The sequence below is a fragment of the Anabrus simplex genome, chromosome 6, assembly GCF_040414725.1.
Source record: "Anabrus simplex isolate iqAnaSimp1 chromosome 6, ASM4041472v1, whole genome shotgun sequence".
NCBI classification, from domain to species: domain Eukaryota; kingdom Metazoa; phylum Arthropoda; class Insecta; order Orthoptera; family Tettigoniidae; genus Anabrus; species Anabrus simplex.
Window position 1 is genome coordinate 174,710,907 of NC_090270.1, and position 24,504 is coordinate 174,735,410.

General features: G+C 36.1%; 1 protein-coding gene across 3 annotated transcripts in view; it reads left to right on the plus strand.

Annotated features, from left to right (window-relative positions):
- The window catches only part of LOC136876263 (ubiquitin-conjugating enzyme E2 J2), an 83,192-nt gene that overhangs the window by 11,233 nt on the left and 47,455 nt on the right, over positions 1–24,504 (plus strand). For all 3 annotated transcript variants that reach the window (XM_067150069.2, XM_067150068.2, XM_067150070.2), the window contains exons 2-3: positions 6,776–6,901; positions 7,281–7,389. In XM_067150069.2, the coding sequence (XP_067006170.1) occupies positions 6,776–6,901; positions 7,281–7,389 (235 nt within the window). The remainder of the gene's footprint in view (positions 1–6,775; positions 6,902–7,280; positions 7,390–24,504) is intronic.

Here is a 24,504-nt window from a genome sequence, read left to right on the forward strand (position 1 = left end):
GAATGACTGCTGCGATCAGAGTAAAACAACTTGGCTGAATATTGGCAGAAAGTAGCTGGGGAATTAGATAAGTTTGCACGTGCTATGTGATTATCCCGTCTACGATGGGTACTGCAGCTAGTAATATATAATTGATCGAAAATATAATTCTATATAACTTCAGTTACATAGTATTTATTGATTGGACCACTACCATAAATATTTGAGAATTAAATTTTAGGCCTTCCCCTAAACTGCCATTTCACTCAGCATGAATACAATTATTTATGGCCTAGATTATAGCAACTTATTCCTCAACTTTACATACCGATTTTCATTAAATTCCCTTCTGCTGTTTTCTCATGATGCATGTACATCGTACATGCAGACAGACAGAAATTATGGAAAATTTAAAAGCGCATTTGCTTGTTACCGTTGGCACGACCGATACAGAAATACTTTTATTTTTTAACCTGGGAATGTCGGAGTTTTCAATTTTTTATTTTTATTTAATATTCCCAGCATTCACATATTGGAGAACATTTAAAAATTATTTTTCTAAAAATTGGATTGTTGATTTCTACGTGAGGGCTTGGTACCGTACGGTACCGCATGGCGCTTGACATAGCTTTTGGATGGAACATAAAAATTATCTGGTTAGAATACCATGAAATTTAATGCTTAATGTTGTTATAGAATATCACTTAAAAATTACTTGGCAATAAAGAAAAGAACAAACTGTGTTTATAGGTTCATTTGTGACATCCCTTTGGGAATTCCAAAAAGTAGCATTAGCTGAGACGTGACATATCTTTAGGAAATAGGAATGAGATTACTATAGACTTCAGCTTTTCTGATTTAGTCACCTATTTCCACTTCACTAGTTTAGAATGGCAAAATGTAGTTTACACAAACTCCCATACTACACCTGAAGCATTCTCTACGGCCATGGGATTCGCATCTGTTGGCTGCACAGCGCCAGAGTTGGTTTGTTGGAGCGATATACGTAGTAATGTAGGCCATTGAATATCAAGGTGTCAGGTACTCTAAAAAGAAAATAAGTTGAATAACTGTATAACTGTATTTATTTCTCTTCAAAATACCACCCAAATATATATATTGTAATAAATATTTTGCAGCTACCATTTTCTCATGGTGGCACTTACACATAGCCACTTAGAAGCAAAATGGCGATAAATATTTTCTATTGGGGGTTATTTTTTGTTTGTAAAAAAGCGCATCCGTGCTGGCTCCAGAGCACGAGAAATTCACAATTTCATCGTTAAAAAAATCAAATATATCGGTCTGCATCATATATCGAAAAGTGGAAAATTTTGCACTAGAGAAGTGGACTGTTGTGGGTCATCTGCCATCCAGGTAGCTGGTGGATGAGGTGATGATTTTGCTCTCTTCCCAGGCCGTGAATCATCGGACATGGATTCTCTATTCCTGTGCTGGATTTGCTGCTTTAGCGCTACTTCTGCTGGTGCTCGGAACTGGCCTCCCGTAAGGTTATCTGCGAGACCCACTTCATCTTCCCCAGATAATACATTAGATTCCAGTGGTTTAGTGTGTTATGATGAATTTTTTAGAAAAAAAAATCTACAATTATGCAGTTGTATGACACATATAAATCATTATTTGCAACTACAGTGTGAATTGTTACTTTAGAATCACCCTTAGAAGTGAAGAGGAGAAAAGGAACCGAGAGGTACGGTAAGCGCCATGCGGTACCATACTGTACCAACAGAATAATTAGTGTCATAACAGCTAACACAGAAATGCTGACCAATTGCTTGTTATTTCAATTCATGGATTTATATTCCAAGATAATAAACCACATGATACAAAATTGTATTGTCAAAATTTATAAACGAAATAAAGCAACTTACTATAGACGGGGAGTCATTTTTATTCCTCTTGACACGATCTCAAATTCCAAGCAGTTGTTACCGCAAACAAACACTCAAATAAAACCCTCTGTTGATGTCGGGCATTGTAGAGAGTATCTCCTTGACAATATGAAGCGAAGTTGCCAGATTTATGGCGCGAATAAGGATCGGTGTGAGACAGTCAGAAGTAAGGCACACTGGTAATATACGGTACCGCACGGTGTTGCCGGGTTAATTTTGGGCAATGTACAGACAAAACTCATATATATAGTAGTAGTATTTATTCATTCATCATGTCGTTTTGCATATTTACAGGACTCTGTTTTATATATACATAACTCTTCTAATAACATTATTACTTGAAAAATATTAATCTTATAACTAAACCACATATATTACAGAAGTAGTAGTATTATTATCAACATATTAATACTTAAAATAAATTGAATTTCTAACTGTCTCTTGCACACATTAAATACATTATTATTATTATTATTATTATTATTATTATTATTATTATAATACAAAATCACACCAACCTCAACAGTCGAGTAGATATCAGTAAAATACCACATAAGGTGAAACCTTGTGTGTGGTAATTTAGAATATTAATTACATAGTGAGAAATATATTTTAAATGATGCCTGAAATACGAGTATGGGTATGAGTGAATGACGGATATGATCAACAGCACATGGTGGAGCATTGAATAGAAATTGGATATGGTGACGTGATATTCTCATTTAGTTATTTCTTCCATAACAGTTTCATTATCCCTGACAAAGGATTTAAGACACTTCAGACTCATTTTCTGACCTAATAAAGTAGTTTGTAAAGAACCGGGAAGGACATTAAAGAATTTTGGAATGAAGTACAAGAAATTGCGCTTTGTTATGCTAAGCTTGGGTTTGTATAACATACAACGGTGGTTCATCTTACTGCGTGTTGAATATTCATGTTTAATGTTCTCAATTATATTTTTGTTTTTGTTAATATATTTGTATATTTCAAGGGCATAGAGCTGTTTTACATTAAATATATTTGCTTCAGCATATAATTGACTACTTGGGTATAATCTTCCTTTCTGGTACATTATTCATAATATAAGGTTTTGAACAACCTGTACTTTATTGATTACATTTTTGTAGGCTCCTTCCCATGCCAAAATTCCGTAGCTAAGAATAGACTGAACTAAAGCGTAATAAACCTCTCTTAACAATTTTATACTGGATATGTATTTTAAATTATGAAATATATAAACAGTTCTTCTGATTTTCTTTCTTAAATCGGTAATGTGACTTTTCCATTTCATGTTCGAATCAATTAATAATCCCAAATACTTAACATTATTTACTTTATAAATTTTGTAGCAGTTACAATTAAATTTACAGTTGATGTTGTGTATAATTAATTAATTCATTAAAATCGTTTCGTGTATCTGTTACAGAAAAATTCATAAATTTTGTCTTTTTAATGTTTAGAAATAATTCATTATTATCTAACCATGCTTTAACTTTAAGCAGTGCTCGAGTTGCTCTCTGTCTGACGAGATTCCAGCTATCACCCTCAACATAAATGACTGTATCATCTGCATATGTTACAACGTGCGTATGTTCGGCATTTGCTATTGTTTTCTCTAGATCATTAATAAATAGAATAAACAATAAAGGACCTAATACTGTGCCTTGTGGGACACCCTTTATTATCCTCATTGGTGTGCTTAGATGTTGATTAATTTTGACATACTGTACTCGATCTGTCAAGTAACTCTCAAGCAAATCCAGCACATTACCCCTAAAGCCGTATTTTTCCAATTTCTGGAGGAGCAAGCGGTGTGACACACTATCGAATGCCTTTTCAAGGTCGAGAAATATCCCTATGGAGAGCAGAGAAGAATTGAGATTTTCGTATATTTTGTTAAGGCGGATATAGCATCACTCGTTCCGAGATTTTTAATGAATCCAAACTGTCTGAGCGAAAGTATTTGGTGTTTTTCTAAAAATTGGTAAATATTGTTCTTTAAGCATTTCTCGAATATTTTTGATATTGTTGTAGTTATCGAAATGGGTCTGTAATTTCTAATGTCACTAATATTTCCAGACTTGTGAAGAGGTTTTACTATTGTTGTTTTAAGCTGTTTTGGAAAGTAACCTAAGGTGAAGGAATCATTGATAATATTCAGCAACGGTTCCTTTAATGACTATATTTTCTTTAATAATTCGAGCCGAAATATTGTCTATTCCTACAGCTTTGTTTTCATGTACTTCACTCAAACATCTCTTCAGATCGTATTCTGTTACCGATGCAAGGAAGCAAGTATGAGGGTTGCGAGCGATATTTAATGTGGAGTCGGAAATCTGTCTGTGATGCTTTGCTTTCTCAGTGGTTTCGTTAATGAAATAATTGTTAAATTTATTAGAAATATTTGTCATCTTTCCAGATTTCACCTTTATATCTGATTTCCTTGATCTCTTCTTTTCTAACTGACCTTTGTGTTATTTCATTGACTATGCCCCAGACCTTACCCCGGTTATTTGAATTGCGATTGATCAGATTCCTATAGTACTCAGTTTTCGTTTTCATAATTAGACCATTTAGTTTGTTCCTATATTTCCTGTACTGTTCTTTAATTTCCAAGTTATCCTTATTTTTTAAATATTGTTGATAAAGTCGGTCTCTTGTGTGAATAGATTTTACCAAACCGTAAGAAATCCATTCTGTTCTTTTGACTTCCTTTGATTTCAATTTAACAGTGGACAGGCTCATGCAGCTTTTAATTGTATTGACGAATTTATCAAGTTTGATATCTAAATCACTGCTGTTTAAGATGTCTCCCCAATTTATTTTACTTAAATGATTTTTAAGCTCAAAATGATCTATTTTAAAACAGTTACGTCGAAAATTTTGTATATTATTAGGGACCGAGGCATTTTGAATGTTGAGACTTACTATTATAGGATAATGATCTGAAATTTTACTTTGAGAGATGATAGACAGAATGTCGTCATTTCTCAACCTACTTTTAATCAAAGCATGATCAATACAGCACTGTACGAGTTTTTGGTTCAGAGTATTTATGAGGGTTATTGTTCATAGTGTTACATATATAAAACTCCATCTGTTTCATTACTCGTAATTTATTTCAGAATGACTGAATAAATGCACATACATATTTAAATGCAAGCAGTTCTAACCAGTTATGAATGGCCGCACTAATTACAGTCTATTTACAAATCTCTCTTCTGTACACGCAGTAGGAGGTCTAGCCTGCTCGTCTACCTGCGGATGCTTAAGCCTCACTTTCACTTCCCCAAGTCCAGTCAATAAAATCATACAGCAACTGTGCATAGATAGCTGGATTTGAACACAGTGTCGCTGGCTTTACAACACACGACGACCGCTCATTGGTTCGAACTCCAATGATAGTCCGGTACTTCGCACAATCACATGAAGTGAACAACAATCAACAACAGCTCAACAGTATCCAACAGCAGGACGAAACTTACAACAGCGAATATTAACACACGTCCAATTATCCTCACACTCGCGATAACTGCTTCAATCGCTGATTCACGGTGGTCCTCAATCCACAGAAGTACACACACACATACAGTACAGTCTTTTGTTCTGTCGCCTCCAGTCACACACTCGCTGATCTCTCCGACACTACAACACAGTTCCTCGTTCAGACCTCGGTGGGACACTGGCGACAGCCAACACTTCTGTCGCCCTCAGCCCAGCCGCCGAACACAAACTCACTGACTCCACCTCGGAGCCCAACTGTCACTCCAAGTCAAACACTTGACTCAGAGTCCAACACTGACCGACTCTCCGGGGCTCGTCTCCCTTTTTATAGCTTGCGTAATTTGATCCAGAAATTTCACGATGTCACTGGAGGCAGAACATTCCCGTTGAATCTCAAAGAAACGCAGGTAAGCCGGCCACCGAGAACAATACACGGAAGGGCCAGAGTCACCAGCCCCTTCCTGCAAATACCGAAAGGAGCTACCATGGGGCTGGCACGTAACAATAGTTTACATGGGCCATTTACTGTAGGGTATGACAGAGGAGGATTCATTTTGATGGAAGTGTAGTAAGCTGCTTGGTCTTTGCTGACGACTTGATCTTAATGGCAGATTGTGTTGAAACCTTGTGATCTAATATGTTGGTGCTTATACTGGAGTTGAAAACATACAAATTTACAGTTAATGTACAAGTCACTTTGAAGTACACAAAGCATAACATGTGAAATCGTGTTAAGGATAAGAGGCAACTGTAATACTGATTGCTACCGTATCCTTGACTGCGTGAAAATGCATGATCTCATAGTTGCTTAAGTCTATTCAAGAAACAGTCAGCCCATCTAATTATGTATTATGGTAGTCGATGAACCTCTCAAAATAGACTTGTGCCTGCTCTCCTCAAAATAACCTGAAATTGATGATGACTGCCAAAATAATTCCATCTGACAGCATTGCTCCTGAACACTGCTTGCTTGTTCTAGACCTCAAGCTCGATGTCATTCAGAAGAGGCACTGCATAACTAGCATCAAAGTACTGCTGATACAGTGTTCCATGTGATTTTTAATCTTTTGCTAATTATGAAGTATGGAATCATTTGTATGACACTTGGTAGAAAAGATCATAATTTATTGTATCCCTTGGTTAATTCTAGGTTTAGAAAAACAATTCTTTTGTCATTTATTTATATAATTTAAATTTCTTCTATTTGCATATCTGTGTGTTCTGTTTGTAGCAGATTTTTTTTAAAACTGGTATTCAGTAATTTAATTTTACCCCAACACTGTCATAAACATAAATCTCTCTGTTGTTATCAATAATGTATTTGCATTTAAGTTACACGATTGTGCAGAATTCAGGTTCTGTTTTTATTTTACTTGTAGGCACTATGCTGTCAAAGGCCCAGAGGGTACTCCTTACGAAGGGGGTGTTTACCATGGGAAGCTGGTCTTTCCTCGAGAATTTCCTTTCAAACCTCCTAGCATCTACATGACTACGCCAAATGGAAGGTGAGTATGCTCCTGAGGAATTCATTGCTAGGTTTTCACCTTAATCCTCTTATTGAGGAAGAATCAGGGTAATCAAATCCTCTTTGTTTGAGAATAGATTAATGGGTGGTTATATTTGTATCAACATTCTTGTTTTGTTGCTGTTGCTTCTGCTGCATGTTGTTTACGGTGTTCAGCTAGATATAGTCTACACATTTCCCATGACTTAACCTCGTAGTCATACAGGATCGTGTAGAATAATTCAATGTTTTGTTTACTGTTGCTGCAAAGAAGGATGTTCAAAGAGTTTAATGAGACTTACTTGGCTGTTATTTCAGTAATCTGTTTCTTTCCAGAATACAATCTGTTTTGTACCTTCAGGTGTGATTTCCTGTCTTAGGTTCAAGACCAATACTCGTCTGTGCCTGTCAATTAGCGACTTCCATCCGGATACATGGAACCCTGCCTGGAGTGTATCCACTATCCTCACTGGTCTTCTCAGTTTTATGGTGAGTTACAACTTCTTCCTCGGTGTAACATTTGTGGTCAAAAGAAACTATTTCTGTAATAAGATAAGAGAAACTGTAGAGGGTAGTTCAGGTTGAATAAGTTGAACTGTTTGAGTTCTAATTCTTTACTACCTGGGACATGATAGCCATAGTCACTGGGTTCTTACCAAGTTGGCTGTGGTTCAGATCTCATCCAATGCACATAGTATTTTTGAAATGGAAAATTATAGTCCTGTTGTTTGGATTCCACATAAAACAAGAGGTCCTATAGTTACTTCAGACTACTAGCTTTTTTTTTTCTCCCTCTGTTTGGTTTTAACAATGAATAATATTTTAATTCCATCTCCCTTTTCTGTGTTGACTATAAACGTCATTCAAATTGAATAAATTAGCTGTGTGGTATGGATTGTGTAGCTGTAAACTTGCATTTAGGAGATGTCGGGTTGGAATCTCACTGTCAGCAGCCCTGAACATTTTTTTACTGTGAAACCTCGTTTGTGTATACGTCATTAAGAAGTTTTCTTGCTTAGCACATCGTAAAATCAAAGTCCTGATTTGCATCGTATTAAATCTACATCAAAATACCTCGCTTATCGAGTCGCAAATTTTCGCTATTGCAGATTAGTACGGTCACATTTTTCCTAGCCTAGAAAATGTACTTTGTCATCCCTTGTGAAAGAAATAATCTTTCCAATCCATGTAACAATCCTCACCACAAGAGGCAGGTCGGGAAAGTTGCATGAACCGGGGAATGGCCTTGAATTCCTGAACTTTGCATGGGTCAAATTACACCTTTGGGGAGCAAGCCGTTGGTAAAGTTATTTTGATTGCCGGTTTTCATTGATATTGCTGAATAATCCAATAAGCCCGTTAATTGATACTGAAGAATTCAAGAAATCGCTTACTATAACGGAGACAAAATTAAAATCCAAGAAGTTGGCGGGCATCCTCATCTTTCAGCTGTGCATGTATGTCGAAACTTGCACCTTCGTGTTCCAACTCGAGTCAATAGAAGCAAATCGAAGTAATATCACATTCAAAATGGCTGTCAGGTATTTTCTCGCACATGGCCGAGTTTAACCTCCAAATAATTCACTGTCGAAGGGCGTGACCAGAAAACAGTGTTTTATGACCCACCAGTCCTAAATATAAGGCTTCAGTTAACATCTGGTTTAGAATGAGTGTGATCTGCAATAATACGTTGATACTTTTATGGGGCCGAGGGCAAATGTTTTCATATTTGTTGCCTGATGTTTTACACACCTTTTAATACACTTATTTAATAAGCCTCATTGGAAGACATTTTTGTATTTGTTTTCACTCATAATACTTTCACCTCATCTTTAGAACTGGTAGGTAGCATATATTTTTCACTGTATTTTATGTATAAAAGTAGATGTTGGTATATTTTAAATTAATAGACTCAAAAACTACTGGACCGATTTCGCTGAAAATTCGCAGTTTGTTCTTATTATATCTGAGAAGGATTATGAAGTGGTTTGAACGAAATCTGATTGGTCGTTCGGCACTAAGGGGTGAAAAAGGAAATAGGGGAAGATAAGCAAACCGCAAGACAAATCTGATCAGCGGGTTGCCTACCCAACAGTATGTGAAGATTATGTGTTTCTTAAAATTTATTTCTGCTTTTATCTTCTATATAATTATACTGTATAAAAATGAAAAGTCCAAGTTCTGTCCCCATGACACAGGGGGTGAGAAGGTGAGAAAATTTCGCAAACTTAAAAATAAGAAAATGACGATATTAGTGATGAATTCATAGTCTTTGGGGTAGTTGAGATGAACTGCGACACTCTGAATGCCATTTAAGTCATAGTTCGTTCCCAATCGGTATGGTAAACATATGACTTACTGATTCATCATCGCCGAGCCAAAACTACTGGACATAAAGAAATGAAATTTTGGATGTTAAATTTATATTACGATGTAGGTGCATGCTAAGGGAGGATTTTTGGATATTCCGCCGCTAAGGGGGTGAACAGGGGAACAAATTTTTAGAATGAGTATCTGTATCTCAAAAACTTAACAGTTTAAAGACTTGAACATTGGTATTCGGAATCTCCTTTAAAAATAAATAAACGTGTATATTTTTGTTTCTGGAAAAGAGGTTGAAGACTTTTTACGAGGATACTTATATCTTAAAAACTGAAGATATTACAGAAGTGAAAATTGGTATTTAAAATCTTCTTTAAAAATACACATTTTATTTTATTTTTGGAAGGCATTGACAAAGGGGTTGAGTTTTTTAAAACTATTTCTCAGAAAGGTAACATTTTACACACATGACAATTGGTATTTGGAATGTCCTGTGAAAGTAAAGGAACACAGGTAATTTGTTTTCAGAAAATCTGCTTAAGGGGAACTGAAAAAGGGGATGAATTTTTAAAATGAGTGTATCGACAGTACATCTCAAAAACTTAACATGTTACAGACGTGAAAATTGGTACAGTTGAACCTGCTTTATTCGTAACTCAGTTCTGCGTAATTCGTATTTGTACGTAATTTCCTTTAGGTCCCGGCAAAATGTAATTTAAAAGCATGTTAATTAAACCTTATTTATACGTGATCCGTTTCTGCGTAATTTGCTGTTATACGTATTAAGTATCAGTGAAATATAACTTAGTTTTGCGTAATTGTAATGAGCATGTGCTTTTTTAAAATAAACTACTGTATTTGCGAAGTTGCCTCTTTGTCGGCGTAGGCGGAAGTAGAGCTGTCGGGTTTCGGTGCTGTAACAGAACAGAGTTTCGCCGAGTGACATTGTTGACCCTTACTTACTGGCGGCTTAACAAAGGCCAACCGAGCTAGTCCTCTTCGCTCTCTATCTCGCTTTTCCTCTACCTTCGTCATTTTTTACCTTCACAATGCCGCCAAAGATTAAGATACATTACAAGCAAAGTGGGCGGTTTCGGTGCGGAGAAAAAAGAAAATACAGCAAATTTGTTTGAATATGAGAATTTATTTCGTGGGAACAACGGAGAAGTGAAATGTCCATAGTGCTGGTATCTGGTGTTCACTGTTGAACAGTCGTTTTATAATTCAGTTGGTTTTGATTAGCCATGGAGAACAGAAAAAGGAAAAGTTATACCCTAGATGAAAAAGTAAAATGTATATGAGAAGTGGACGCTAATCCACACCAAACAATAACTGAAATTGCTTCAGACTTAGGGATTGCTTATACCACGTAAAGTACGTAGATTAGTAGAAAGCAGTTTTCACGTTGTTCCAGCAAAAGCGGGCTGCAGCTCTACCAATTAGTGGTTACATGCTGAAGGTAAAGGCGATAGATTTAGCTAAAATGATGAGTATCGCTGCCGATTTCAAGGCTTCATCAGGATGGTTGCAAGGATTTAAAGATCGTCATGGAATCACAGGGAGAACAATTTGCGGTGAATCAAAAGCTGTGGACGATGTCACGGTGCAACACTGGAAAGAAGGGGTTCTGCCGGGTATCATAAGCGATTGTCACCCTCCAGAAAACAATCGTGACGAGACCGGCCTATTCTACAATCTCCTTCCTAATAAAACAATAGCTGAAAAAGGTCAATCTTGCCATGGAGTGAAGAATAGTAAAATTCGTGTAACAGTACTTCTCGCCACCAATGTAGATGGATCTGACAAACTTCCTCCACTTGTGATAGGAAAATCAAAGAAACCGAGGTGTTATAAGGGTGCGAAAACAAAACCTACTGAATATGAATCCAACAGAAATTCTTGGATGTTTCACTTCTAATGGAGTAGTGGTTGAAAAAGCTGTACATTAAAATGAAAAAGAAACAGAAGAAGAACCTTCTTCTTATGGATCGATGTGCAACACATCCACTTAAAATCGTTCTCGAGAATGTCCGAGTGGAATTTTTTCCTTTTAACTGTACCATTGTCCTACAACCGCTTGATTTGGGCATCATTGCAAATTACAAACTGCATTATAGCAAAATGCTGGTTCAGCATTTAATAACACTGAGTGATGCAGGAAATGAACCTCTCTCCATTAATTTGCTACAAGGCATGGTGTCATTCTCCACAATCAGCAACTGTTTCCGCAAAGCTGGTGTCTTACTAGAAGAGGCTGCCTCTAATGATGATTATGGGGATGAAGTTTTGTCTGGCAATGAGCTAATGCTACCGATGGGTGTAGAATTTGAAACTTTTGTGTGTATTTCGATGATAATCTGGCTGTATGTGGAGAACAACCGGATGAAGATATTATTGCTGACGTATGCCAACAACGCGGTGGTGATGGACCAGCTACAAGCGATAGTGACAGTGATGGAGATGGAGATAGCGATTTGAATCTTGAAACACCTGAACTGAGTAAAGTGTTATGTGCAATCGATGTGTGTAGCCGTTACATCAGTGCGAAAAGTTGTTGTGAAAATGCTTTCAATTCATTACTAAGTTTGCAAAAGGAGGTTTATACTCTTAATGCAAGGAAAGTGAAACAAGCCAAACTATTTGCTTTCTTTAAGGCTGGACCAAGTTCAAAATAATATGTTCTGTCTTAATGTATTTATTATTTTGCAAGGATCTACACATGTAGGTCTCTTCCATTGGATTTTCAGTAACTATGTAATGTATTGCGTAAGTCTGATTTCTAAGTAATTCTGAGTTACAAGTAGTTTTTTCTCTTCCCCTTGATATACATATAAGTCAGGTTTAACTGTATTTTTAGTCTCTTTTAAAAATAAAGAACCCTATATTTTTTGTTTCTGGAAAAACTCTTTAAGAGAGGGGGGTAAAAAGGACTGAAAAGGGAGTGGAATTCATTTTATTAGGATGCTGGTATCTCAAAAATTGAAGATTTTACAGACGTGGAAATTGGTATTTGGAGTCTCCTTTAAAACTAAGAAATACGTATTTTTTGTTTTTGGAAAACCCACTTAAGGGGGTGAAAGAATTGAAAAATTAGTTCAATTCTTTGTATGAGGATACTTATATTTCAAAAATTAAAGGTGTTGCAGATGTGAAAATTGGTATTTGGAATCTCCTTTAAAAATAAGATTCTTTCGTTTTTGGAAAATCCACATAGGTGGGAATAATTGAGACATTCGTTGAATTATTTTTTTACGAGGATAATTGCATCTCAAAAACTGAACATGTTATAAACGTGAAAATTGGTATTTGGAATTTCCTTTAAAAATAAAGAAAGATTTACTTTTTTGTTTTCGTAAAATCTACTTAGGTGGATTGGGGGTGGGGGTAGAACTGATAAAGGGATTGAATTATTTTTATGGGGATACTTATATCTCAAACTGAAGATGTTACTGACGTGGAAATAGGTATTTGGAATCTCCTTTAAAAATAAACATTTTTTATGACTTGAGAGAAGACTATTTCTCACACCTACAGTTCTAAGTCGCATCTTAGTCCCAAAAGGCAATAGAACAAACATGGTTTACAAAGACTTTCTGGGGTAAATGAAACTCAGTTCTTCGGTGAGTTTCTATACTTCAGGGATTTTCAGATAATGTCTTAGTACAGTACCGGGGAACAATTACTTTTATCAGATGATGAAATCCACGCAAGCGAAGCCATGGGTAACTGCTAGTCCGTATATATCGATGTAAAATGCATACATGTCGGGGGGAAAAAACATCAAGTATTTACATCTCCTATTGAATAGTTTTTATTAGTGTATTCAATAGTAAGTTTCCTTGCTTAACCCTTTCACACGAGGTTATGGCAAGAAAGCTCATGGCGCCGATACATTGGCTCTGTCCTTTTTAGGGATTTTGGTCATTTGCGTGGCTGTTAAATGGTAACAGTTGTTCATGACAGTAACTTAAAACATTGAATTTGCGTTTTACTCTACAGATATATCCACCAGCCCTACAAAATATTTTTATTTTCGACAAATGAAATCTGTTGACCGTGAATGTTTATGTTGTGGTTATTCAGAGTTGTTATTGCATGGATCTGTTTTCGTTGCCTTATGAATACAACAGTTTGATCTTCCTATCGGTTTAGTTTAGAGTTTGTTTCTTTGGTATATTGTGTGTTCACTGTACTTCGCGGACTATAATTTTACTCCTTCTCATTACTCTGTTGTTGCACGTGCTTGCGTCATCTTTTTATCGTAATGGCTAGGCCGAATGAGGCAGACATCCTTGAATTTTCAGATGATTTAGACAGTAATAATGGCCTTCTTTTGCCAAAAGTAATTCCCGTTGTGAGGGAAGTGACAGTCGCAGCTTCTCGCCATGCATCGGACCGCGAGGACCTGACATCGATGACAGTTTTGTGTACAGTGAATAACTTTGTGCCATGCTTCACGAGTGAATTACAGCACACACATCATTTTGATATCAAATTTTTCAGAATTAAATGTTCTTTCTTTCAGGTCTAAGAGTAAAGAAGAAAGACTCAGTGTCTGATCTTTCAGTCATTGAAAACCATAATTTTTTTTTTCTAAGTTTAACCCTTTGGATGCCAACCCATAATAGGTCATCATATGCGTAGAATGTCAAGCATGTTTCAATGGATTTTGCATCACTGTATAAAATTATTTATTTAGTCTCAGTTTAAAAGATATGGAGGTAAAATGTGTTATGTGAGCTTGATATACTCCAAGGAATATAAACATGTGACTTACATTTCAAAAAACAAAATTTCGTGGAATAATGTGCACAAGAATATTTTATTTTTTATTTAAAAAAGGAAAAACATAATTTGAAATTAATTAGCACATTTTACACTAAACCCAAAGTGACTAAGTGAAGATATTTAATCTTAACTCATACCTGGGATCATATATACCATTTTATATTGTTAATGTAGTACTTTCCAATTTATAAACTAATTTCCAAAAACATTAAACATGTGGAGAGAAAGAGACGAACCGTGTAACCTGTCAACGATTGAATATTTTATGAATTTTGGGAGAGTAATAGTAATCATTTGAGGGAACTGTGTCTAGTAGCAGTATTTGTTACTACAGAACAGTTCAGAAGATCAGAACAACATACAAAATCAACTAATAGTGTCAGAAATGAAAGTGTAAAGAACAGATTGAAATATTCTATGGGCGGAGCGTCAGGTTGAGGTGGGCCTATGTGTTTAGGCCCTAGGATTTGATAAAAATGGTGGGGTTGGACAACATTACTTTCAGGGAATATGCATTCAGACCAAGAATCATCTTAATTCAGTCACTGTCATATTCATTAGCACTGTCACTATAACACTTTGACATTGCACGAAATGTTGTAAGCCCATTAGCCAATGGCACGGCTCCATCATTCTCTGGTGCACTAACTGAAGACCCCAAAAATATCATAATCATCACTTTCGATAAAATGAGATTCGCTTACATCTTCAAAGCAACCCAAAAGTTCAATTTCTTCTCCCGAATTAGGCCTAAGTGACGACATGCCTTGTGATAAATTTACTATTTACAACTTGACTACGACCTAAATAAATTGCTAGGTAATTATAACTTCAGTAGAAATAATAATAAACTTAATATATTACGATAAATAACTCAAATGCGTCAATTACAACGTAAAATTAATGAAAACAAGTCACAACAAGCGGACATAAACAAGGAGGCTGCCAAATTGGATCATAGATGTCGCGCTCACAGATCATACACTCGCAATCGACCTGTAAACTAGCAAAAATGAAGCTTAGTCAGTGCTATCTAATGACATAAGAAGGAATTACAAACATTCTACCTTGTTTCTACTTGATTTGTGGTGCAATCTAGCATCTTACTACATAACTACACCACTTATAAGAGAGTGCCGATGGAATCGGCATCCTGGCATTTTTCGTACAGAATGTAAGTGCCGATGCATCGGCATCTTGGCACTGTAAAGGTTAATAATTTTTTTTGTCTTTACCAATGTTAATACATTCAAGGTTTATTCATTTCTGAAATGCTTATAGTTTCCTGTATTAGTGTGATTTACTTTATTTTAATGTGTGTTAAACTGTTTACGAGTTGATTTTTTGTAATTTGGTTGGAAGATCACAGAAATTAGTTTGAGCTTCTTCGAGCAACCTCCTGCATATAGGCTCAGTGCAAAAGGGTTAACACGTTCACTTTCCCTGTCCTCTGCAGAAACGTCTTAACGAGGTTTTTACTGTATGTAGTTTCCCATTTTGGCACTAGGCAAATGCTGCGGCTGCATTTAACACATTGTTGACCGGGTGTTCCTCACACTGCCCTTCCCCTCTGCCCGGCCATTTCCTGAGCAACTTCATGAGAAAGGGTATGCATAGAAACTAATAAGTCTGGGTTTCACTAACCTCGTACTGATTGTCATAACATTCACTGAAAACCTTCTAATGGAGTCCTAATAATGTTTTCTGGTGTGGTAAGTTGTGTATCAGTGACCTTGGCAAAGGGGCACACAGCAACTAACACAGATTTCATATTGGTTTGCTGACGAGTCTACTTGTGTTTGGCCCTTCGAACTTTGCTGACTGGTTCCGAATTAACTCGTGCTCAGGAGACTTGTACATTAGGTAACATCTGTTGGAACTTCTGAAACTAGCTAACGGTCAAGATTTACAGAATATCTGTGTTGAAGGTTTTGTTCATTCAATGCTACCTATTCATAGGATATAAACTTCATGGTTTTGATCCATATTAAATTGTGATGCTACCTACTGACATCACTACTCACACTTTCATGAGAAGAGCATTCAGTATTGAACTCACTTTCTTCAACGTTACTTGGGCATTCTGAATAATTATCCACTTACAGTTCATTAAATATGTTGTCTGGATCTAAACATGCAGTCAGTCTGGGAAGTGGTATCTTACCCACCAAATGGCTCTTTGAACGACATTAACATGAGGTCAGAAAACTAAGAAATATGTATTTATATATATATAACAACATGTCCTGACTGACTGATTCATCATCACTAAATTTTACAATATTTAAAATTCTTCCACCGTTTTGATACTTTTTTTTTGCCTTTTGGCAAATTTGTCAACAGTACATGTTTCGTTCCTTATTTAGGAACATCCTCAGCTGTTATTGTAGCTTAGGTGAATTGCTAAGATTTTAAACACATTAATTTGCAGGTAGGCTACATTGATTCACTTAAAAACTACTAAAAATACTAACTTAATTAAATGGTATTAAAAACAATGTAGGGGTTAGTGTGTTAATGATATGAGAACGGATGATTACATAGTTGGTCAGCTTAAAAACTATGTCTATTCATTTGAACAGTTGTTAAAAATCTCATTTTGTTACATTAAAATGTCTGTTTGTGGTTAAAAGTTTTTAAAATGTTTGACTTCGTAATACTGTTCAAATTATTGAATGTTTTATCTTCTGTTCCTTCCAGGTAAGTTGTTATATATTATGAGTTTGCTTATGGTGCCTTTGATTGAGTCTAATGTGGAACTTTGAAGCTGATTGCTGATCAATTTTTGTGAAGGGAGCTTCCTTTCAATTTCTTGCTATTGTTAGACTCCAATTCTACTGCGTCCCTGGAGGGACGTTTGTTGCTGCTTTGCGTCTTGTATAGTAATGAGACATTTTAATGTAACAAAATGAGATTTTTAACAACTATTCAAATGAATAGACATAGTTTTTAAGCTGACCAACTATGTAATCATCCGTTCTCACATCATTAACACACTAACCCCTACATTGTTTTTAATACCATTTAATTTAATTAGTATTTTTAGTAGTTTTTAAGTGAATCAATGTACCTGCAAATTAACGTGTTTAAAATCTTAGCAATTCACCTAAGCGACAATAACAGCTGAAGATGTTCCTAAATAAGGAACGAAACATGTACTGTTGACAAATAAATTTGCCAAAAGGCAAAAAAATTTTAAACCGGTGGAAGAATTTTAAATATTGTAAAATTTAGTGATTAAATTTTCATACGGAAAATGAAGTTGATTACTTGCAAGTGATTCATCATCGCCGAGCCAAAACTACTGGACAGAAAGAAATTTTGGGGATACATTTATGTTACAGTGTAGGTGCTCACCAACAGGGGATTTTTTGATATTCCATCACTAAGGGAGTGGGGGTGAATTGTTTAAATGAGTATATATCTCAAAAACTTGACAGTTTAGAGATGTAAAAATTGGTATGTGGAGTCTCCATTAAAATTAAGGAAAACATGTTTTCCAGTTTTCTAAAAATCCTCTTACGGTGGGGGGGGGGGGGGGGGGGGGGTGAAAAGACGTAAAAAATGGGTTCAGTTCTCTTGATGCTTAAATATCAAAAACTGAAAATATTACAGACATGAAAATTGGTATTTGGAATCTCCTTTAAAAATAAATGTTTTTTTTTTTTCATTTTTGGAAAATCCACTTGAGGGTGAAAAGAAGTGAAAAATAGGTGAATTTTTAAAATGAATAAATTTACAGTACATCTCCTCAAACTGAAGATGTAACGGACGTGAAAATTAGTATTTGAAACTGCTTTTAAAAATTTTTTTTGTGTATGAAAATCCACTTAAAGGGGAGTGAAGGAGTTGAATTCTTTTTATGAGAAAACTTATCTCTAAAACTGAAGACATTACAGACGTGAAAGAGAGAGAGAGTGTGTGTGGAGGGGGGGGGGGGGGGGGAGGCAGTAGGCACCCACTAAGGAAGAGTTTCAAATAATTCCACCCCGAAGGGGATGAAACTGGGCTAAAATCCTAAAAACCATAATATTCATTCCTCCGAAACCATTGACCAGACTAAGTTGAAATTGCACTTCATGATTGCTTCTTCATGTACTAGATGTTAAATAAGCCAAGTTTGGAAATAAATTCAGCCCTTAAAGGTAAAATGGGGGTTAATACCTGAAAACAAATACAGTACATTCCTTTTTCTCTGAAACTGTTTGACATACAAGGTTGAAATTTAACATGATGGTTCCTCCTGTATGTCTTATATTTTCAGTAAAACGTCTTGAGTTTTTGACTGGGGCTGGGGGCTGACACACATATCCATTTCTCTCCAACTGTTTGGGACATATGGGCTTGAAATTTCACATGATGGCTGTCCTTAGATTTTGACTAAGAAGTGGTCTTAAACAGTACACCCTTAAGGGGGCAGGTGGTTGACAAGGGGGTGGGGTCTTGACGTCATAAATATTCATTTCTCTCAAAGCCCTTGCCATACGAGTTTGAAATTTCAAATGACGGTTGTTCCTATATATCTTAGATTTTAAACAAAAAGTAGTCTTAAAATAAGACACCTCTAAGATGTTTTGGCTGGGGGCTGACGACTTGTAACAAAATTGTTCATCCCTCCAAACAGTTTGATGTATGAACTTGAAATTTTACAAGATCTTTGGATGATACAGGTATCAAATCTGATACAATTCAAAATATTTCATGTATAAGGATTGGAATGATGTAGAAGTTGTTGAAGTTGTAAAACTAAGGCTCCACAACAGCCAAGGTACTAAATCGAATTTCAGACTCGTTTTCTTTCTTTCTTTCTTTCTTTCTTCTTCTTTTATGACCACATAGGATCACTTTAGTCAGTCCGTCGTTCAGGGCTCTTTGAAGGGATTGTTCGGGCTTTGCGGTCCTCCCAGTACTTCTTCAGACGCTCCGATGTTCGTGCCCTTTCCTCAGTTGAAAATATGCATGTTGTTGGTTTGTTTTGTGTAAGGGTAAAACAGAGGTTTGTATTCTTGAGTTTTGTATTCAATTTTATCTTGATTTGTGGTGTCTTCTGTTGTAAGGCCTATTTCCTTCAGATCCTCTCTTACTTCTCTGATCCATTTACATCCTGCAGTGGTATTTTTTGAGACGAGATTGTGTTGTACTAGTTGTTTCAGAAGTCTCGAATCCTTTTCTCCTTTTCTTTATTGCCAAAGAAAGTTATTTGTAAAACTTAGGGGTTTAACTGAAATAATCTTGAATTTGATACACAACTGGAAGAATTTTTTTTTTGAGACTGTAAACCATTAACGATACCTACGAATTCTTGCGGATGTTGAATATATAATATTTAAAAATTTAAACCTCTCAAATTACTAACCACTTTCCACAAGCTTAATGCATATAGTAGGCCTAAATAATAAAGGAGGTTTCATCTCGATTTTTATCAAAGATCGATGCTGCCTGCTATACACACTAAATTCTTTGTCTTAGATTTTAAATAAGGTGTTCTTCAAACAATATACCCCTAAGGAGTTTCGAATGGGGGATGAGGAATAATGACGAAAATATTCACTTCTGTGTAACCGTTTGATTTACAAAGTCAACATTTCAAATCGTATCCTAGGTGTTAAATAGTAGAACATTTGAAACACATTTAACCCCTCAGAGTTAATGGGGGTTAAGATCCGAAAATAGATATATTCAATCCTTCCTCCGAAACCGTTTAACGTACAAAGACAAAATTCCAAATAGCGGTATATATTTTAAATCCTAGGTGTGAATTAGGAAGTCTTTTTAAACATCCCACTGCTAAAGTGTTAAATGAGTTTATCTCCGCAAACAAAATTATCCATCCCTCCAAAACTGCTTGACATACAAATTTGTAATTTATGAGAAGGTTCTTCATTTATGTCCTAGATGTAAAATATCATATCATCGATTTTCCGCTCCAGCAAGCCGGGTGCGGGTGTTCGTCTCTTCCAGTTCATCCTGTCCATCCACAGCTAATGTTCTACCTTTTGCTGCCAATTTACATCATGTTTGGCAAGGTCTGTAAAAATTTGCTTTTCCCAACTATCACGAGGCCTCCCTCCGGGCCTCTTGCCAGCAGCGTTCCTTTCATGGTCCTTCTTGGGGTCCTAATTGGAGTCATCCTTTTCATATGTCAATACCATCATAATCAGCTTAATTCTAAGGTTTCCAACAGGCTCCTGTCCAATCCAAGTTGTTGCCGAATTCTTTCATTCCTTATTTTGTCTCTCCTTGTCTTTAGGAGACATGACTGAAGGAACTTCATTTCAGTAGCCTGTAGGAGACTTTGTGCAGATCTAGTCAACGTTGCTGCTTCCAGTTCGTATGTTAGAATTGGTACAAGGTATGTTTTGTACAGCATGAGCTTGCAAGCATCGGGATATCAACCATCCCAAAGTAATTGACGAACAGAGTGGTAGAATTTTCATGTGGCTTGTATTCTATTTCCCTGTTTCTTGGTTTATGGTATTGTCAGAAGAAATGAAGCTCCCTAAGTATTTGAAGTTATTGATAATGTCTGCTTCTTCATTTTGCACTCGCAGGTGGACTGCTTCAGGATTTTAACTCGTCGCTAAGACGATGGTTTTAGTTCGGCTGATAATCATTTCCATTCTTTCAAATTCTGCTTGCCAAAGATTGAGTTTAGCTTGAACTTCTGCTTTTGTCTCAACCCATAGCATAACATCATCAGCAAGTACAAGTGCATTTGCTGTCTGATCCTTCATTTTCACTGCTTTTAAAACCTCATCCATTATAGTAATGAAGAGATGTGGTGGTAGACAGCTTCCTTGTTGGACTCTGCTCTTGGTTTTAAAACAGTTTGACCTGCCTCCTTGAATTTGCACACAGCTCTTTGTCTCTCGATATAGTTGTTTTACTCGAGCTATAATCTCATCTGGCACTTCTTTACGTCTCAGACATTCCCATATGTGCTTATGTGGTACATGATCATACGCCTTCTCAATATCCAAGAATACAACTATAACCATTCTATTCTTATCCCAGTAATTTTCATAAAGCATTCCTCTCGAAAAAATGAGGTCTAGCGTTTGCTCTAAATCCATGTTGTTCTTCCTCAAGTTTAGGTTCAACAAATTTCCGGATGGCAGGATGGTCTTACATATTTTTAACCCATGAGATAGAAGGGTTACGCCTCCATAGTTGTTACACTTCTGTCACTTTCTTAAATAGTGAAATAATCACTCCTTGCCTCCAGTCACTGGGGATTTCATATTCTTTCATTCCAGGTTCTCCAAGTGCTTTGATCATGTCCACACTGAACTCTTCAAATCCTGCAGACTTATTTCGCCAGGCTGAGTGGCTCAGACGGTTGAGACGCTGGCATTCTGACTCCCAACCTGGCAGGTTCGATCCTGGCTCAGTCCGGTGGTATTTGAAGGTGCTCAGATACCTCAGCCTCGTGTCGGTAGATTTACTGGCACGTAAAAAGAACTCCTGCGGGACAAAATTCCGGCACCTCGGCGTCCCCGAAAACCTTAAAACTAATTAGTGGGACATAAAGTACATAACATTATATTACTTGTTGTTTTTCATTTTACATATTGCTGTTTCCACTTCCTGCCAGCTCAAACTTTCTACATTATAATTTGTAAGGTTTAGAAGGTCATCTTGTTTGTTGTCAATTATATTACAGTTCAGTAAGTGATTGAAATATCTACTGAACTCGTGTAATATTTCATTTTCATTTCTAGTCATCTCTCCGTTTAGAAGCTCTTTACTGTGTTGATAGTACTATTATCATTTCTATTGGCAAGATCTTCTTTGCATTTCCATTTCTCAATGTCGGCTATTCTTTCAACCTGTAATCTTTTTTTTTCTCTATTCTTGATTTTAGTTGGATTTCCTCGCACTCCGGCATGGTACAGAGCTCTTTTTGCGCCATTTCTAGCTTTGACAGCAGCTGTTACATCCTCGTTCTACCATGCTATTTCTTTGGATTTTCTTATTTGGCTCTGCCTTCCACAAACTCTCAGCTGTGTATACCAATACTCTCCTCAGGTTATCCCATTTCTCATTTGCAGGTCTCAGATCTTTTGGTAACATCTTCGAAACGTTTTCTCGAAACATTTCTTTCACCATTGGTTCAGAAAATCTCCAAGTTTTTACTTTTGGTGTTCTTTTGTTGTAGACTTTAAGAGGTCTTCTCTTTGTGATATCTGCAACCAACAGCCTGTGGTCTCCATCCAAATTTTCACTAGGAATTACTTTGACATCATTTACAATCTTCCAAACTTCTTGGTCGGCGAGTATGTAATCAATCACAGCTCCAGATTGATTGTCCCAACTATATCTTGTGATCATATACTTCAAAATATTTCTCCTCTAAGGGGTTTAAATGGTGGTTAACTCTCAGAAAACACAATATCCATTCTTCCAAAACAGTTTCAGGCATGGTCTTAAAATTTTACATAAGAGGCGGTCTTCTATATCCTAGAGGTTAAGAATTTTTTTTTTTTAAACATTCATTGCCTGAAAAACATTCCTCCATTACTGTTCAACGTACAGCATCTAAATTTCACAGGTTGATAGCTTTTACATCCTAGATGTTAAATAAGATAGTGTTTAAAAACATTCCAATTTTTCTGTACAGGGTTCCAATGCATGTTAGATAAAATTAATAATCATTCCCCGAATACCATTTGACGTACGAACTGAGGGTGTATTTGAAAAATAACTTTCAATTTAAAACCGTAGCGAAGCACAGGTGTCTTGCTAGTTAATTATAAACCGAAAAAAGAATGAAAAGTAAAGGTAGCGTTGAATTCAACACAGATTCTATAAACCTTGACCGCTAGCTAGTTTCAGAAGTTCCAACAGATGTTGCCGAATGCTCAAGTCCCCTGAGCAAGAGTTAATTCGGGACCCGTTAGCAACATTTGGAGGGCTGAACATAAGTAGACTTGGGTCCCGTTGGCAGTGTCGTAATGAAGGTGACGGCCAATACGTTTCCAATTCTAGCCCTTTCTCATTCTTGCATCGCCGAAAACCTTTGATGTGTTATTGAGAAGTTAAACCACTGGTAAAAAAAAAAATAAGACCATGCAGCATACTTGCCGACTCCCAACCCTTTCTCATCCCACGATTGCCAAAAATCTGCACGTTAGTGCATTGTTAAACTGCAAGCAAAAAAAATTATTTTATTTCAGTCATTCTCAAATAAGATTTCTGCATGTGAAATTCTGTGAATTAGAACGCCATAATGTGCAAGATTTTTTTTTAAAAGTCTGTAAAAAAGTTTTATTTAAAGTTCATTTAAAGGAATATGGAGGAAAATACACTGAATTCCTAGTCAGGTGTGTGTACATTTTTAAGTAACTTTCAACTGAAGCCTTAATTCATCCTTCACCATCTTTTTTAATCAGCAAAGAACTCCTTAACCTTCAGATCTTGGGAAAAGACTTCATAAAACCTAATAATAAGTTGCATTAATAAAGTGGAGATATCAACCATTGAGTTAATTTTTTGTAGATTTAAGCTGGCCATCTCGATAGCTTTTGCTACTCACTCTGTCTCCTAGTGAATTAATTGCAAGAAGTTATTTCTATATTTAGCTGAATTAACAAAACAGTTTTAAGATTTTCTTCAGGATGCTGTGGTTTGGTCAAGCTCAGAAAATGCTTGTTATGAGCATATGACTCGTCTTATTTTGATGAGTTTAGTGCGTAATTTCATTTAATGAATAGATTAATATTGATTCTCTCAATTACAATAGGTATAAATCTAATCGTAAACATTTTATTGTCGGTGCTATTGTTTAGAATTTGTGTTGAGATTATTTTTATTACATTTTATGTACTTGATTTTTGTGATGTCATCAATGCTGATAACTTCAAATGGAACGTACCAAAATTAGAAAATGTGTAACTTTACAATGTTTTGTTATTGAAACTAATTCTATTGATCAAAGTTCATCAGGTTTTATTTTATGAACTAGCTGTAGTACCCGTTGTTGATGGGACAATCACGTAGCATGTGCATTATTACATTTTTGTCCCCCCCCCCCCGTCGTCGTTCCCGAGATTCTGAAGCACATTAGTGGGCATGCCTCTTCCTATTAGCAACTTCTGATGTACTCACTTCCTTGCTCTCTGTGGCTCTTTAGAGTTTCATATTTTCTTCCATTATTGCTCTGATCTTTATTTGATCTCTTCCTTCCGGTATAAGAGAAAGCCAGTTGTTGTTGTTGTTGTTGTTATTATTATTATTATTATTGTGCTTTTACGGCCGCCTTGGACCACTGTAGTCAATTTCTGTCCGGTCTTCTATGATGTTTTATGTTTTTATCTTTTCTGATCTTCCAGTATTTCTTCATTCTATCTGATCTTCATTGTCGTTCTTCTGAAAATAGCCTTTTAGTTGTTTCTCTTTTGTCACATTTTGGTAGAAATCTAACTTTACTATTCCTAATTTATTTACTTTGTTTGAGTTCTTCTTTAAATCCTCCAGTGTTATTAGATTAATGTT